At 55.3% G+C, this 16,331-nt stretch overlaps 1 protein-coding gene across 1 annotated transcript in view; it reads left to right on the forward strand.

Moving 5' to 3' along the window:
• The first annotated feature begins 1,787 nt into the window (after window positions 1-1,787).
• LOC144934416 (integrin beta-3-like) overlaps window positions 1,788-16,331 on the forward strand; it is a 30,769-nt gene continuing 16,225 nt past the window's right edge. Inside the window, exons 1-7 of the mRNA XM_078860146.1 lie at window positions 1,788-2,127; window positions 6,841-6,944; window positions 9,864-10,101; window positions 10,581-10,830; window positions 13,170-13,338; window positions 14,061-14,222; window positions 15,219-15,314. Coding sequence (XP_078716272.1) covers window positions 2,064-2,127; window positions 6,841-6,944; window positions 9,864-10,101; window positions 10,581-10,830; window positions 13,170-13,338; window positions 14,061-14,222; window positions 15,219-15,314 — 1,083 coding nt within the window. The 5' untranslated portion in view covers window positions 1,788-2,063. The remainder of the gene's footprint in view (window positions 2,128-6,840; window positions 6,945-9,863; window positions 10,102-10,580; window positions 10,831-13,169; window positions 13,339-14,060; window positions 14,223-15,218; window positions 15,315-16,331) is intronic.

The following is a 16,331-nucleotide window of genomic DNA, read 5'->3' on the forward strand; positions in this document are numbered from 1 at the left end:
GCTCCGGCGCTCGCGCCTCCTGCCACTGGATGACGATTCCGCAGCAGCCGCAGCGGCCCGGGGTCCCCCTGCCCGGGGTCCCCCTGCCCGGGGTCCCCCTGCCCGGGGTCCCCCTACCCAGGGTCCCCCTACCCGGGGTCCCCCTGCCCGGGGTCCCCCTGCCCGGGGTCTCCCTACCCGGGGTCCCCCTGCCCGGGGTCCCCCTACCCGGGGTCCCCCTACCCGGGGTCCCCCTGCCCGGGGTCCCCCTACCCGGGGTCCCCCTGCCCGGGGTCCCCCTGCCCGGGGTCCCCCTACCCGGGGTCCCCCTGCCCGGGGTCCCCATGCCCGGGGTCCCCCTACCCAGGGTCCCCCTACCCGGGGTCCCCCTACCCAGGGTCCCCCTACCCGGGGTCCCCCTGCTCGGGGTCCCCCTGCCCGGGGTCCCCCTACCCAGGGTCCCCCTACCCGGGGTCCCCCTACCCAGGGTCCCCCTACCCGGGGTCCCCCTGCCCGGGGTCCCCCTGCCCGGGGTCTCCCTACCCGGGGTCCCCCTGCCCGGGGTCCCCCTACCCGGGGTCCCCCTACCCAAGGTCCCCCTGCCCGGGGTCCCCCTACCCGGGGTCCCCCTACCCGGGGTCCCCATGCCCGGGGTCCCCCTGCCCGGGGTCCCCCTGCCCGGGGTCCCCCTGCCCGGGGTCCCCCTGCCCAGGGTCCCCCTACCCGGGGTCCCCCTGCCCGGGGTCCCCCTGCCCGGGGTCCCCCTACCCGGGGTCCCCCTACCCGGGGTCCCCCTACCCAGGGTCCCCCTACCCGGGGTCCCCCTGCTCGGGGTCCCCCTGCCCGGGGTCCCCCTACCCAGGGTCCCCCTACCCGGGGTCCCCCTACCCAGGGTCCCCCTACCCGGGGTCCCCCTGCCCGGGGTCCCCCTGCCCGGGGTCTCCCTACCCGGGGTCCCCCTGCCCGGGGTCCCCCTACCCGGGGTCCCCCTACCCGGGGTCCCCCTGCCCGGGGTCCCCCTACCCGGGGTCCCCCTACCCGGGGTCCCCATGCCCGGGGTCCCCCTACCCGGGGTCCCCCTGCCCGGGGTCCCCCTGCCCGGGGTCCCCCTGCCCGGGGTCCCCCTACCCAGGGTCCCCCTACCCGGGGTCCCCCTGCCCGGGGTCCCCCTGCCCGGGGTCCCCCTACCCGGGGTCCCCATGCCCGGGGTCCCCCTACCCAGGGTCCCCCTACCCGGGGTCCCCCTACCCAGGGTCCCCCTACCCGGGGTCCCCCTGCTCGGGGTCCCCCTGCCCGGGGTCCCCCTACCCAGGGTCCCCCTACCCGGGGTCCCCCTGCCCGGGGTCCCCCTGCCCGGGGTCCCCCTACCCGGGGTCCCCCTGCCCGGGGTCCCCCTACCGAGGCCGCCGAGCGACGACCCGTTCGTGGCCAACGATCCGCCTAACCGGATACTCTGTCATGCAAACGGTTACCGGTTTCTTTTTTTTTACCGGTCGTCATTTTAGCGGGTCTCGAGTGTGAAGTAGCGGCAGTTGTTCGTGGGGCTGCTGCTGCTGCTGTTGCTGCTGCTGTTGTTATCGGCGTGGGGAGTGGAGTGGGTGGGAGGAATCTGCGCCGCACATCGCCACGTGCATCGCCGCTGCGGACGCCAGATGCGCGCGCCTGCTGCTGCTGCAGCCGCTGCTGCTGCAGCCGCTACTGCAGCAGCCGCTGCTGCTGCACCGACACCGGACCCCGAGGCCGCGCTGACGCCTCTTCCCCCTCCTCCCTCCTCCTTCCTCCTCCTTCCATCCTCCACTCCTCCCCGCCCCCTCTTCCTCCTCCTCCTTCTCCAACTCCTCTCTCTCTTTCCCCTTTTCTTTCGTGAAGTTGTGGAGTCACCTGGTAAGGATTGCGCACAAGACGTGCCCCGCTGTTTTCACCCCCTTACGTGCGCCCGCCTCGCTCCTCTCCCCCTCTCTCTCTTCTCGTTGATTCTCTCACACGGCGCCGAGCCGAGCTCAAGGAAGGGGAGAGAGGAAGGAAGGAGGGAAGGACGAAGGGAAGGAGGAACCGAGGGAGGCAGCGCGGGGGGCAGCCCTGCCATGTCCCCCCCCAGCCTGACATTCGTGATCCTTCACCTCCAGCTGGTCGCCAGGGCGCTGAGCGGTGAGTGTGGGGGGGGGTCGGGTTCGAGTCGAGGGGAGGGTTAGCGGTTGGAGTTCGAGTCGGGGGTGAGGGTTCTTTCTTCGGCTTTGTTCGTGCAGTATTGGCGAAACAGCGGGGCGTGTTAATAACTCTGTGCGTAGACTCACACAAAGACCCATAGACTCACACATAGAGACCCATAGACTCACACATAGAGACCCATAGACTCACACAGTGACCCCACTGACTCACACAAGAGGCCCATAGACTCACAGAGACCCATAGACTCTCATAGAGACCCATAGACTCATACAGTGACAAACTTCACGCAGATACCTGTAGATTCACATAGAGACCCATATACTCCTCACACAGAGACCCATAGACTCACATAGAGACCCATAGACTCACACAGTGACCCCACTGACTCACACAGAGACCCATAGACTCACACAGAAACTCACACAGTGACAAACTTACTCACACAGAGACCCATAGACTCACATAGAGACCCATAGACTCCTCACACATAGACCCATAGACTCACACAGAGACACAGAGACCCATAGACTCACACAGAAACCCATATACTTCTCACACAGAGACCCATAGACTCACATAGACCCATATACTCACACAAATACCCATAGACTCGTCACACAAAGACCCACAGACTCACACAGAGACCCATAGCCTCACACAGAAACCCATAGACTTCTCACACAGAGACCCATAGACTCACATAGACCCATAGACTCACGCAGATACCCATAGACTCCTCACACAGAGACCCATACACTCACATAGATCCATAGACTCACACAGAGACCCATAGACTCGTCACACAGAGACCCATAAACTCACATAGAGACCCATAGACTCACACAGAGACCCATACTGTACAACACAATGGTGATGCGAGTGATGGACCGCGCTTCACTGCAGTCACGACGAGGCTGTGACTCTTCATTCCCCACTTGTGCAGAAGTTACCCGCATCTCCCATGGGTTCGAGATAGAGAGAAGGGGGAGGGACGTTTGGAGTGTCGCTCAGCCCAGAGCCACCACCACATCGGCGCGTTCCACCACAAATCACTTGCGGATGTTCGGGTTCGCCTTTTGGCGATGACCGGATGAGAGTGTTTATCCCAACTCGGCTCCGTTGAGTTGCCGGAGTCCACAGCAAGTAGGAGGATGATGGAGGAGGAGGAGGATGATGGAGGAGGAGGAGGAGGCGTTCCCGCTCACGTTCTGCCCGCCGCGCAAATTGCTGGTCCCGCGCGACTCGTGGATGTCCGCGCCGTGTGCCGAGATGGGAGCCACTCGGCGCGCGCACGGGCGGAGAGCCCGGCAGGGCCCGTGTTTACGCACGTGGCAACGATTAGGGGCCGGGAATCATCCAGACCCTACGTGCAGACAAGCACCACCACCACCCTGTCCAAGACAATCGCTCTCACGTTAGGCACGCGGAGCCTGCGCCTTGAATATCCCGTCCCCTCTCCAGCCCTGGGTTGTGCCACGAAGCGAATTCATCGTCAGCAGCACCATCAGCAGTCATGATCTAACCACTGCTGGATGAAAACCTCTCCAAGACGTCGCCGCTACCATCATCATCTTTCACGATCCAACGATGTAACAATTCAACTGGCTCATGCACACCAGCAGATTAGTCGTTTAACAATTCAACTGGCTCATGCACACCGACGGATTTCATCGTTCCATCTCCGCGGTAGTCGTCGTCTCTGCAAGACCCGCACGAGAACACGAAGCGAACTTCTCTCGTGCCCGAGCATCGGTGGCGCTGCGCCGAGTCGCAGATGGCTTCGCACTCGGCTCCTATCGTCTCCCCTCTGCTTAAAAGTCGGTGCCAGTGGGGGGGGGGCGAATATTACATTCGACGAATTCCATTCACATCCAGTCGGACTCTGTTGGGCAACGTAACAATACTAACTGCGTGAGTGTTTGTTGTTGCTCGTTGTTGCTAGTGTGTGTGAATCTGTGTGTGTGTAGCTGTGTGTGTGTGTAGCTGTGTGTGTGTGAAGTTGTGTGTGTGGGGCTGTGTGTGTGTGTAGCTGTGTGTGTGTGTGAAGCTGTGTGTGTAGCTGTGTTCGTGTGAAGCTGTGTGTGTGTGAAGCTGTGTGTGAAGTTGTGTATGTGTAGCTGTGTGTGTGTGTAGCTGTGTGTGTGTGAAGCTGTGTGTGTGTAGCTGTGTGTGTGTAGCTGTGTGTGTGTGAAGCTGTGTGTGTGCAGTTGTGTGTGTGTGATGCTGTGTGTGTGTGTAGCTGTTTGTATGTGTGTGAAGCTGTGTGTGTGTGTGAAGCTGTGTGTGTGTGTAGCTGTGTGTGTAGCTGTGTGTGTAGCTGTGTGTGTAGCTGTGTGTGTGTGAAGCTGTGTGTGTGTGTGAAGCTGTGTGTGTAGCTGTGTGTGTTTATGAAGCTGTGTGTGTGTGAAGTTGTGTGTGTGTGGGGCTGTGTGTGTGTGAAGCTGTGTGTGTGTGGAGCTGTGTGTGTGTTTGTGAAGCTGTGTGTGTGTGTAGCTGTGTGTGTGTTTAGCTGTGTGTGTGTGGGGCTGTGTGTGTGTGAAGCTGTGTGTGTGTGACGCTGTGTGTGTTTGAGGCTGTGTGTGTGTGAAGCTGTGTGTGTGTGAAGCTGTGTGTGTAGCTGTGTGCGTGTGAAGCTGTGTGTGTGTGAAGCTGTGTGTGTGTGTAGCTGTGTGTGTGAAGCTGTGTGTGTGTGTGTAGCTGTGTGTGTGAAGCTGTGTGTGTGTAGATGTGTGTGTGTGTGTGAAGCTGTGTGTGTGTGCAGCTGTGTGTGTGTGTAGCTCTGTGTGTAGCTATGTGTGTGTGTGTCTGTGTGTGTGTAGCTGCTTGTATGTGTGTGAAGCTGTGTGTGTGTAGCTGTGTGTGTATGTAGCTGTGTGTGTGTAGCTGTGTGTGTGTGAAGCTGTGTGTGTGTAGCTGTGTGTGTGTGAAGCTGTGTGTGTGTGTGTGAAGCTGTGTGTGTGTGTGTGAAGCTGTGTGTGTGTAGCTGTGTGTGTGTGACGCTGTGTGTGTTTGAGGCTGTATGTGTGTGTGAAGCTGTGTGTGTGTGAAACTGTGTGTGTGTGAAGCTGTGTGTGTGTGAAACTGTGTGTGTGTATAGCTGTGTGTGTGTATAGCTGTGTGTGTGTAGCTGTGTGTGTGTAGCTGTGTGTGTGTGAAGCTGTGTGTGTGCAGTTGTGTGTGTGTGATGCTGTGTGTCTGTGTGTGTGTGTAGCTGTTTGTATGTGTGTGAAGCTGTGTGTGTGTGTGAAGCTGTGTGTGTGTGTGTAGCTGTGTGTAGCTGTGTGTGTGTGCTGTGTGTGTGTGTAGCTATGTGTGTGAAGCTGTGTGTGTGTGTGAAGCTGTGTGTGTGTGTGAAGCTGTGTGTGTGTAGCTGTGTGTGTGTAGCTGTGTGGGTGTAGCTGTGTGAGCTGTGTGTGTGTAGCTGTGTGTGTGTGTTGCTGAGGATATGTGTGTGTGTAGCTGTGTGTGTGTAACTGTGTGTGTGTAGCTGTGTGTATGTAGCTGTGTGTGTGTGTAGTTGTGTGTGTGTAGCTGTGTGTGTGTAGCTGTGTGTGAAGCTGTGTGTGTGTAGCTGTGTGTGTAGCTGTGTGTAGCTGTGTGTGTGTTGTGTGCGTGTGTAGCTGTGTGTGTGTAGCTGTGTGTGTGTGAAGCTGTGTGTGAGTGAATGTGTGTGTGTGTGCCTGTGTGTGTGGGGCTTCTGTGTGTGAAGCTGTGTGTGTGTGAGGCTGTGCGTATGTGAAGATGTGTGTGTGTAGCTGTGTGTGTGTGTAGCTGTGTGTGTGTGTGTAGCTGTGTGTGTGTGAAGCTGTGTGTGTGTGTAGCTGTGTGTGTGAAGCTGTGTGTGTGTGTGAAGCTGTGTGTGTGTAGCTGTGTGTGTGATGATGAGTGTGTGTAGCTGTGTGTGTGTGACGCTGTGTGTGTGTGTGTGAAGCTGTGTGTGTGTAGCTGTGTGTGTGTGAAGCTGTGTGTGTGTGTGTGAAGCTGTGTGTGTGTAGCTGTGTGTGGGTGATGCTGTGTGTGTGTGTAGCTGTGTGTGTGATGCTGTGTGTGTGTGATGATGAGTGTGTGTAGCTGTGTGTGTGTGTGAAGCTGTGTGTGTGTGTAGCTGTGTGTGTGAAGCTGTGTGTGTGAAGCTGTGTGTGTGTAGCTGTGTGTGGGTGATGCTGTGTGTGTGTGTGTGTAGATGTGTGTGTGTGATGCTGTGTGTGTGTGTGAAGCTGTGTATGTGTGTAGCTGTGTGTGTGTGAAGCTATGTGTGTGTGTGGAGCTGTGTGTGTGTGTGATGCTGTGTGTGTGTGAAGCTGTGTGTGTGAGGCTGTGTGTGTGTGAAGCTGTGTGTGTGTGATGCTGTGTGTATGTGTAGCTGTGTGTAGCTGTGTGTGTGTGTAGCTGTGTGTGTAGCTGTGTGTGTGATGCTGTGTGTGTGCTTGTGTATGGGAAGCGGTATCGTAACGATTAGCGCGTTGCGCTACAAACACCAGTGGCGATTATCTGAACCCGTCGAGGGCCTCCCCTAGGTCGATTCAGCCTCAAATGAGTACCTGGTGTGATGTGTAAATATCGCCACTGGGGAGACAAAGGCGGCCAGGCGTGGTGCCCTCTCGTGTGCCTTGCCGACCTGCGTAGGTGCTCGCTTACAGCGCTTGCCCCAACAGGCTATACGGGGGATCTTTGTCTTTGTGGTGGCTGCAGCTGGCGAGGGAGCAGGCGCGGGGGGGGTCTGCGCGGGGAGCGGAGCTCTGCGCTGCTCTGAATGCATCCTCCTGCACCCATCCTGCGCCTGGTGCTCCCAGAAGGTGACCCCCCCCACTCAACACACTACGCTACCCCCCCCAACCACCACCTACACACATCACATCCCATACAGCCCCCCTCCACCACCACGCACACACCAGGGCTGCCACGGTGGCGAAATATTAACTACCTCGCCTGGTATAGCGGAGGTCGTGGGTTCGATCCCCGACGCCCGCTGTATATTTGGAGTTTGCGTGTCTCCCTCTCTCTTCCTATGGTCGCGTGGACTTTTCTCCGGGTTTATTCCCTCCATATTTAGACTCTCAATGTGTGTTGAGAGTATTTGGCTGCTAACACATTCCTGCGGAGGGAGCTGGTAGGAACGTTGGTTGCTCGGTCAATGGCCAGGGTCAACGGCGGCGTGGTGTATTCCGCAAATATGCCCAACTGTGAGGGCGGGCACAAGCCGGCGTGAGTAGGTTAAACGTTGAGTTTTATAAGGGCACCAAGGGGTGACCAGCCCCTCCCCTCCCACTCCCCACCCAGCCCCTCCCCACCCTCAACACCCAGCCCCTCCTGACCCTCCCCACCCAGCCCCTACCTCCCCACCCAGCCCCTCCCTGCACTACGAACGGACACAATAATCCACTGTAGGCTGGTGTAACCAGGAGGTTCCTACCAGTATAAATGTCCACGTGATAAGCCACTTCATTGAGCATTCTGTTTTTTTTTGGGCCAGGGTCGCTTCTCAAAAAGATCTGCATAGCTCAGGTGGGCCTTACCTGGTAAAATAAAAAATCATCGTTCGTAGCAAACAAAAACATCATAGTTCACATCCCCTTCATCCCCCTCCCAACACCACGAAGCTACAGACCCCCTCCACATACATCACACCCACTTCGCAACACACAACACACCCTACACCCCCACTGCCCCCCACGCCTAACACCCATCACGTCCCCTTGACACGCCAACATCCCCGCTCGAGCCCCGCGTGTCAATCTCGCCCACCCTCCACACCGCCGGACCGGGCTCACACGGGGCCACGTGGTGTGAACGACGTCTCTGACAGCCGCGTGACCACTCGGCATCTTCCTTCGTTGTCACAATTCCAAAGTGACAATTTCGATTCACCGATCGCCGCTTCGTTCCTTCTCCGTTATTGGTGCGGAATGGGACTGCTGGAGGAGGAATCCGATGAGCTATGGAGCTCTTTGTTAGACACATGTTCAGTCGGGGCGGGTCAGCGAGTTACAACAACAAAAAGTACAAACGCACGATAGCAGGGCGACACAGAGAAACGGCAAAACAAGTCTCTAAATGTAAATAGATACGGCACATATTCTTGGTTCTTTCGGTAAAGTCACGTAGAAGGGAAATAATCAAATAATAAAAATAAAACATAATAACATAAAATTCTCACGACGTTTCGGCCACAACACAAGCAGCCGTCCACAGGTGAAGAACAGCGCTGTCGGAAAGACAGCGTCCCAATGAACACCGCTAAGCTTGGCAGCGTATTTTTAAGGTGGGTGGGAGGAGCAGAGTGCCTTGACAAAGGAGTTTGATATGTGAAGCAGTGTTCATTGGGACGCTCTCTTTCCGACAGCTCTGTTCTTCACCTGAGGACGGTTGCTTGTGTTGTGGCCGAAACGTCGTGAGAATTAAATTTTATTATTTAATATGTATTATTTGATTATTTCCCTTCTACGTGACTTTAACGAAAGAACCAAGAATATGAATCCCTGCAGTCACGAAAGCTTTAAATCGAAATAGATACGGCACAGTATACAATATTAGTATAAATTGCATAAGTGCATCAAATCCCGTGGATTTTTCAACACTAAATGCAAGCCTAAGGCAACAGAACAAGAACAAAAACAGTCCCAGACCACACCAAGACAGAAAACAGCCCCTAGAAATTGCACATCAAGATGAATCTGTGGATACACAGGTAAGGAACAACATCAAAGATCACATTGGCAAGTTTTTCAAATTGCATTTATTAGGTATAACCCTGTGAGCCATGCGGCTCTTGAGTCGGGTGCAACCGCAACAAACAAAATATGAACAGAGAACATCTTAAAGCGACGACGCGCAACAGAAACATCCTGGATAAACCAGCAAATATTCCAGAAAAAAACCACCGTATTACAACGCTGTGTGCAAAAATCCCAGTGTGATGTAAGTGAAACAATAACAACCATATGACAATTTATATTAAAGTTACGTGATTGTGTCCAGCACTCATCTTCCGCTTCAGGATATTTTTTGAAGGAAGATTTACAAAAGCAACATAGAGCAAACACATGCTCCACACGCTGATGGGAACGGCCTGGTGTGAGTTCAAGTGGTGTTTCAGAAGAGATAGAGAGCTGAACTGGGCACTAACACAGCTGAGTCTACCCTCATGACCATAAACAATCAACATTGCATTTGTAAGCCCGGGTATCAGGGCGTGAAGGTTGAGCGTAACAATCAATTTTACTCAATTAACCGATTCCTACTCACACGACCATTGTTTTGGCATCCGATGTAATCGCCTCTTCCCTCTCCTATAGACCCCCCACCCACCCACCCGCCCACCGCCTCACCCACAGTTGTCGCGGTCACGAATCCGTGAGCGCGCATCACAGCCACCCTTTGTGTAGCGATGCCTCTCCCGATTTCACAGAGAGGCCCGGAATTGCTGGCGCGTAATGCGCGCGATTACTTTTGATGAGGCGGAACAATGGGCCGCTCTGTAGGCCGCCACATCATCAGAGAAGCTCTCTCTCTCTCCCCCTTTCTTTCTTGAGTGGATGGGTGGGTGGGGACCGCTCCTACGGTTACAATCGCACCTCTTGCTGTCGTCTCCAAATCGCGTCTTGTGTGAATCTTCCTTCACATGGCTCACTCAACGCATTCAAACCCGAACGCTCTACTCCTCGCGCGCCTCTCCCATCCCCCTGCCCCCCCCCACCACCACCACTGCCACCCAGGATTTCCCGGGCGGCCGCTCCCGCTGCGATCTCCAGGAGCGCCTCCTCCGCTCGGGCTGCCCAGCCGACATGGTGGAGGCCCCGAGGAGTCAGGTGCAGCTCGTCCAGGCTCTGCCGCTCAGCGACAAGCCCGGGACGGGGGAGACGGGGGAGACGGGGAAGACGCGAGAGACGAGAGAGACGCCCTCTGGAGTGGTGCAGATTTCCCCGCAGGAGGTGTCGCTCTCCCTCCGGCCAGGTGCGTCGGGTCCTGTGGGGGAGGGGCCGCTCTTCCACGCGGCTCCGCGAATAAATAAGCGACGCCGCCGATCGCAAGCGAGAGCGCGACTCGCGGGAGGAGCGTGCCAGCGGGCGCTCCATCACCCGCGCCCCCCGCTGTTATTAAGAGGGACGCCCTAAGGTTTGGGGTAGGGGAACAAGTTCAGGCTGCACGGATGGTCGCTCACATTTCTCTTCGTTGAGCAGTGTTCCACATTGCAGCGTCCCTCACACACTGCCATGGTACCGCTCTGACAAAAAACAAATATCCCTGCTGCCAACCATCAGCCTCTTATCCCCCCCACTGTGTTCTAAACCCTCACGCCGTTGTGCGGGTCCTCATCCACGGACAATTGCGTCGCAGTCCATTCACACGGTAAGTGACCGCACCTCCTGTGGGCCCCCTTGACCCAACGCTCATTGCGCCCTCCTTGTCCGCACACGTGCGCTCGCTCGCAGGGGACCCGGCGACCGTGCGCGTGCAGGTGCGCCAGGTGGAGGACTACCCCCTCGACCTCTACTACCTGATGGACCTGTCGCTGTCCATGAAGGACGACCTGGACAATATCCGCGTGCTCGGCGCACAGCTCGAGGCCGCCATGGCCCGTCTCACGAGCAAGCTCCGTCTGGGCTTCGGCTCGTTCGTGGACAAACCCGTGTCGCCCTTCACGAACACGGCACCGGCTTACCTGCGCAACCCGTGTCTCAGGTGCGGCCCTGAACATCTGCCTGCCTGCATGTTTGTCTGTTCGCCTCGAAGCGTGGTTCTCTGCACAGAAGCTCAAATTCACACACGTGTGTGTGCGGCAATGGAGGGCGGAGGAGCTCACAACAGCGAGCGGAGCGGCGGGCGGATTAAACGCAGCGAGTTGGCACAGCGGCAAGCAAAGGTGGTGGCTCTGCCAGGCGTCTCAGTCAGTCAACCCATGGCACCTGCGTCTGTCTCGTGACTTCCTGCCAGCAGAGCCTTCAACACTTCACGCGGCCTTAAAGTGCACTTAGCCTGGCACAGGCTCTGTGGTGACGTCGCCTTCACTCCATGGCTATTGTTGTTGAGTTCCATTCCCGTCCACGGCGAGACATGAGCGGCCAGTGATATTCTAACCGATCGTGGAGGGTCTCACTAGGGTTGACTCGGCTTTAAAATTCACACCTGGTGCGGTGTTGTAGAACAGCAATGGGGAGAAAAAAATACGACCCGGGGTGAGACACTGGCCCACTTCACCACCTCGTGTGACCCTGACGGCTGTCAGAGTTTTGGTCATCATTAATAGCCCTTACCCCCAACAGTTCGATTGTGTATATATATTTAGGGGGGGTCTTTTGCCATTGTCTTTGTTGTTTTAAAGATGCATCTTCACTTATAATCCGATAACCAAACGCAGCATAATGATGAGTAATGGACCACAACACATCAGCACAATAGGGACTCGCTGGATACACCGATTGATGGAGACGGCTCCGTTACAATATATTTTCTCTCAAAACATCGTCATCATCATCATCATATCCGGTATCGATGTGTTGAACGATGTTTGCTTTTATCATCACCATCACCATCCGACGGTGGTGACTATGCACGTGGCCTGTAATCCAGCACTGTGGATCGCACGGATGTTGCGAAACTCCCTACCCTGGCTCGCCAGGAGAAGGCAGGACAGCGAGTGTGGACGAATCCCCATCTGTTTCCGTCTGTACGGGGACAAAGTGTTGCTCCCCTTGCGCAAGGCGTGGGGTTTCTCCACGTGCTCTGGTTATCTCGCGCGTGTGTAATTATAGACGCAACTCATCATTAATTGTCTGAAGGCGGAAATTTAGCAGTGGGGGTTGTCACCAGGGGGCATCTCGCACCCCCTGGGGGTGCGAGATGCCCTCTCTGGGGGTAGCGGGACATGGCCAGATAAAAAATTTAACCAAATTATCGAATCACAAATTAAGCACGGACACGTAAGTAACAACTACCTTGTTTCATCAAGCCCTATGCATTTATTACAATTATTTTGTTTATTACGATTGAGATCCAAAGGGGGTACAGAGCTGCAGTAAAGGTTAAGAACCACTGCGTCAGAGCATACGTAGTACCGTACAACAATGGATTTTGCTGCAATGCTTTCTGCTGACAACGTAGCATTTTCGCAGCAGCCCACCCGAACATTCGTTATGCAGGCTAAAGGAAATCCTGATTTTAGCTTCTGAGATCTAAAGATGGGCGCGGTTGGCGACGTACGACGGTGTGAAAGAAGTTCAACATGCACATGAGAGATGGGGCGCACTGCGGGTGACACTCGTGGCCACATGGTACATTCGTGTTCGTCCGCGTGTTGTTTATTATCTGCGCCAAAAACACACGTGCGCGTGCCACGTGTTGATCCAGGTCTCCCTCGGAGTAAGAGACCCGCAGTTGCCTCAATTGACTCCAACTTAGTGAGGCTGCTTGGTTAATCGATCGATGTAATCAATGGATACACTAATTGGATGAATCAATTTTAGTATATTTTTAATCACGTGCAATCACACCTCTGCTCCAGTGACGATTATCTGAACCGGTCCTGGGCCTCCCCGAGGTCGACTGCTTTAAATGAATGCCGGGTGCGGTGTGTAAACATCGCCACGAGGGAGACAAAGGCGGCCGGGCGTGGTGTTGCTGGCCACCCACCCTCTCGTGTGCCACAGTGCCGCCCTTCATAGGTGCTCGCTAACAGCACTTGCCCCAACACTCAGTCACAGGGCTATACGATGGACATTTGTCTTTGTCTTTGGTGGTGGTGGTGGTGGTCGTGGTTGGTGGTCGTCGTAGTGGTTGTGGTAGTGGTCGTAATGGTGATTGCGTTGGTGGTCGTGGTGGTAGTGGTGGTCGTGGTGGTTATGGTCGTGGTGGCTGTGGTGGTGGTCACGGTGGTTGTCTTGGTGGTCGTGGTGGTGGTGGTGGTTGTGGTGGTGGTGGTCGTGGTGGCTGTGGTGGTTGTGGTCGTGGTGGTGATCACCGTAGCGGTGGTGGTCGTCGTCGCCACGATAACCTCCTCGACTGTTCTCATCGGCCCCTTCCAGGTTCAAGCGCTTCCCCGTGTGCGGGACTCCCTTCGGCTTCCGCCACGTGCTGGCGCTCACCGAGCGCGCCGCCAGCTTCATCGCCGAGGTGCAGAGGCAGAACGTGTCGCGCAACAACGACGCCCCCGAGGGGGGCTTCGACGCCATCCTGCAGGCGTCCGTGTGCGGGGTACGCAGGCGGTGGTGGGGGGGGGGTGCGTGAGGAATGCACGAATTGATGGGTGGTGGGTGAGGAGTTAGCGAATGAGTGAGTGAGTGTGTACGCACGTCGGACTTATTTCGCGCCGTACGTAGATGCGCCTAACTGATAGGAGGCGCGGTGGAGGGAATGAATTCGTGATCGTGTGGCGGTGAGAAGCGTTGTGACGGAGGGCGGGGAGGGGGGGTGTGACGCGATGTGAGTGGCGGGTGTGGGCCGTCGTCACGGTCATTATTGCAAGAGTTAACCATTGCCAGCGCAATCACCACCACCATCATCATCGTTATCACCATTAACACCACCAACATTACACCCATCAGCATCATGACGGCCATGACCAACAATGGAATCACCACCACCTTCATCATCATCATCAGAACTATTACCAACACCACGCCACCATGTTCTTCATTAACCAAATACAAAGATCCCCCGTAAAGCCTTAACCGACTGTTGGGGCAAGTGCTGTTAGCGAGCACACAACCAGTAACCATCACCACCACGTTGACCACGTGTTAAACACCCCCTCTAAATCTCCTGCTTCAAAGCCCCAGCGCAGTACGCAGAGCCCGTGCGCGGGCACACTCACCCTGAGCCTCGCAAGACGTCGTCGCCGCGAGTTCGAGGTGAGAGGCGGCGTGGTGCTGCTGCTGCTGCTCCTCACCGGGCGATCCGCGTCCTCCCCCACGCAGGAGCAGATCGGCTGGAGGGGCGGCGCCACGCACCTGGTGGTGTTCGCCACGGACGCGGGCTCGCACCTGGCGCTGGACGGGCGCCTCGCGGGACTTGCCACTCCTCATGACGGCCGATGCCACCTGGACCCCAACAACAGCTACGCGCGCAGCAGCGTCATGGTGAGCGCTCGCGCGCACGCGGGCAGCGTGGCGGTCGTTGTACATCATCAGCGCTGCCACCATGGCCGTCATCGCCGTGACCATGGTTACGATCATCAGCGTCATCATCATCACGGTTGCCATTATCACCTGTGCCATCTTTGTTATTATTCATTATCATCATAACTTATGGCATCATTAGCATCAGTCCTGTGACGTTAACGAATGGCTACCGCACAGACATAGTTTGTTACCCCATTTTGTGATGCCATAAAAAGGGGCCGTTGCCCGAAAACGTTGCCTGTTATATTTACATTTTTCACGCCTGTTAAGGGCGCACACACAGACACGCAGCCTCAATGCAGAGGAAACCTCGCGTCCATTGGCAGCGCTCACTGGGCGGACACCGTAGGGACCGCGTCTCGGAAAGTCCAATCATTCACGGGAACCAATCTCCCCCTCTCTCTCTCTCTGTGACTCCTTATTCTCCCCACAGCTCACAGCGATCCACCAGATTACTATTTTATGTAACTGTTTACTTTTTTATATTTTGCCAGGTAAGGCCCATTGAGCTGTAAAGCTCTTTTTCAGAAGCGCCCTGGCCACAAACGATAGCTCAACGAACCTGGCTTATCACGTGGACATTTATAACAGGCAAATACTCAAAACGCACGTTGGTTCCAAATGCGGAGGGAAAAGCCGGAGGATCCGCAGAAGAATCCACGCGACACACGGGAAGAGAGACACGCGAACTCCAAACATACAGCAGGCGTCAGAGTCGGGATTGAACCCGCGACGTCCTGCATACCAGGCGAGGTAGTCAACATCTCGCCACCGCGGCGCCCCAGATACCCGTGAGCGGATCGTATCATCATCATCATCATCCCCAGCCTCGCCGAGTCCCGATGACTCTTCTTAGCAGGACGGTCCCGCCAAGTTTCCCGCAGTGAAGGATGGCGATGTTGCGACGCCTCTTCCCAGTTGTAATTAAAAGGCCGTCTTTGTCTCTCTGTCCAGGACTACCCGTCCCTCGCCCTGCTTGGGGAGAAACTCTCCGAGAACAACGTGAACCTCATCTTCGCGGTCACCAGACAGCACTACGCCTTGTACAGGGTGCGCACGTCCATCTATCAGCCTGGTCTGTCCATTCGCTGCCTCTGTGTCCAATGTCCACATATGCCTCTATGTGTTCGTCTGTCTGTGCATTTGTCCGTCTGTGTACGTATCAAGGTCGTAATTATTCAAATATTCAAATATGCTCAAAATGTCCCCCCAATATATCGCAAAATAAATCATTGCTATGCTATGTCAATAAAAATAACAATTTGCTAACCTTTGGTCACAATATGAGCACTGCAATTCCAGTACGGCCACAGTCCCCCCAACCTTTATATTTGAGAATCGCTTGCGATGCCTCCTCTTCTTGCCCAGTGGACCTACAACTTCCTTCCACACTTCACTGGGGGCAGTTAAGCCTTTCAAGGGCGTAATTATAATATTCAAATATGCTCAAAATGCCCCCCCCCACCATGTATTGCTATAAAATTGATTTTGTTTATATGCTTGTGGTTATGGTTGTACTTTATTAATCCCTAATCTCTGCCATTACATACAATGAAACAAGAAATGGTAAAAAAGTAAAAACAGAGCAATGTAATAAAATACACTATTAGACATTATTGTAGAAAAAAAAAAATCCATCCCTTGTGTTAGTGACTTTTTTAATATTTTAGGCAGGAAATGAGTTATAAAATTTAGATCTTTTTCTGGGTTGGGACCCCCTGACACCCTGGAAGATTTGGTCCCCCCCAATGTTGACTCCATGGCTACGGCCTTGGTACGTATGTATTCATCTGTTGGTGCATCCGTCTGTATATGCATGTATGTCTCAGTGTCTTGCTTTATATACTGCCCCTTTGTCGACTATTGTTTGCCAATTTGTCTATGGGGTTTATGTTGTGTCTGCCTGTGCCTATTTCTCTTTATGTCTGCATCTGTCGATGTGTCTATTGTCAATGTATCTACTTATCCATCTGTCTGTACCCGATATCGACATCCCTTTTGCAATTTTTCTACTTCCCTGTCTCTTGCCCAATTTGTCCGTTTGTCTATTTGAATGTCACCTTGTCT

This window comes from Lampetra fluviatilis, chromosome 10 (genome assembly GCF_964198595.1).
Source record: "Lampetra fluviatilis chromosome 10, kcLamFluv1.1, whole genome shotgun sequence".
Classification (NCBI taxonomy): domain Eukaryota; kingdom Metazoa; phylum Chordata; class Hyperoartia; order Petromyzontiformes; family Petromyzontidae; genus Lampetra; species Lampetra fluviatilis.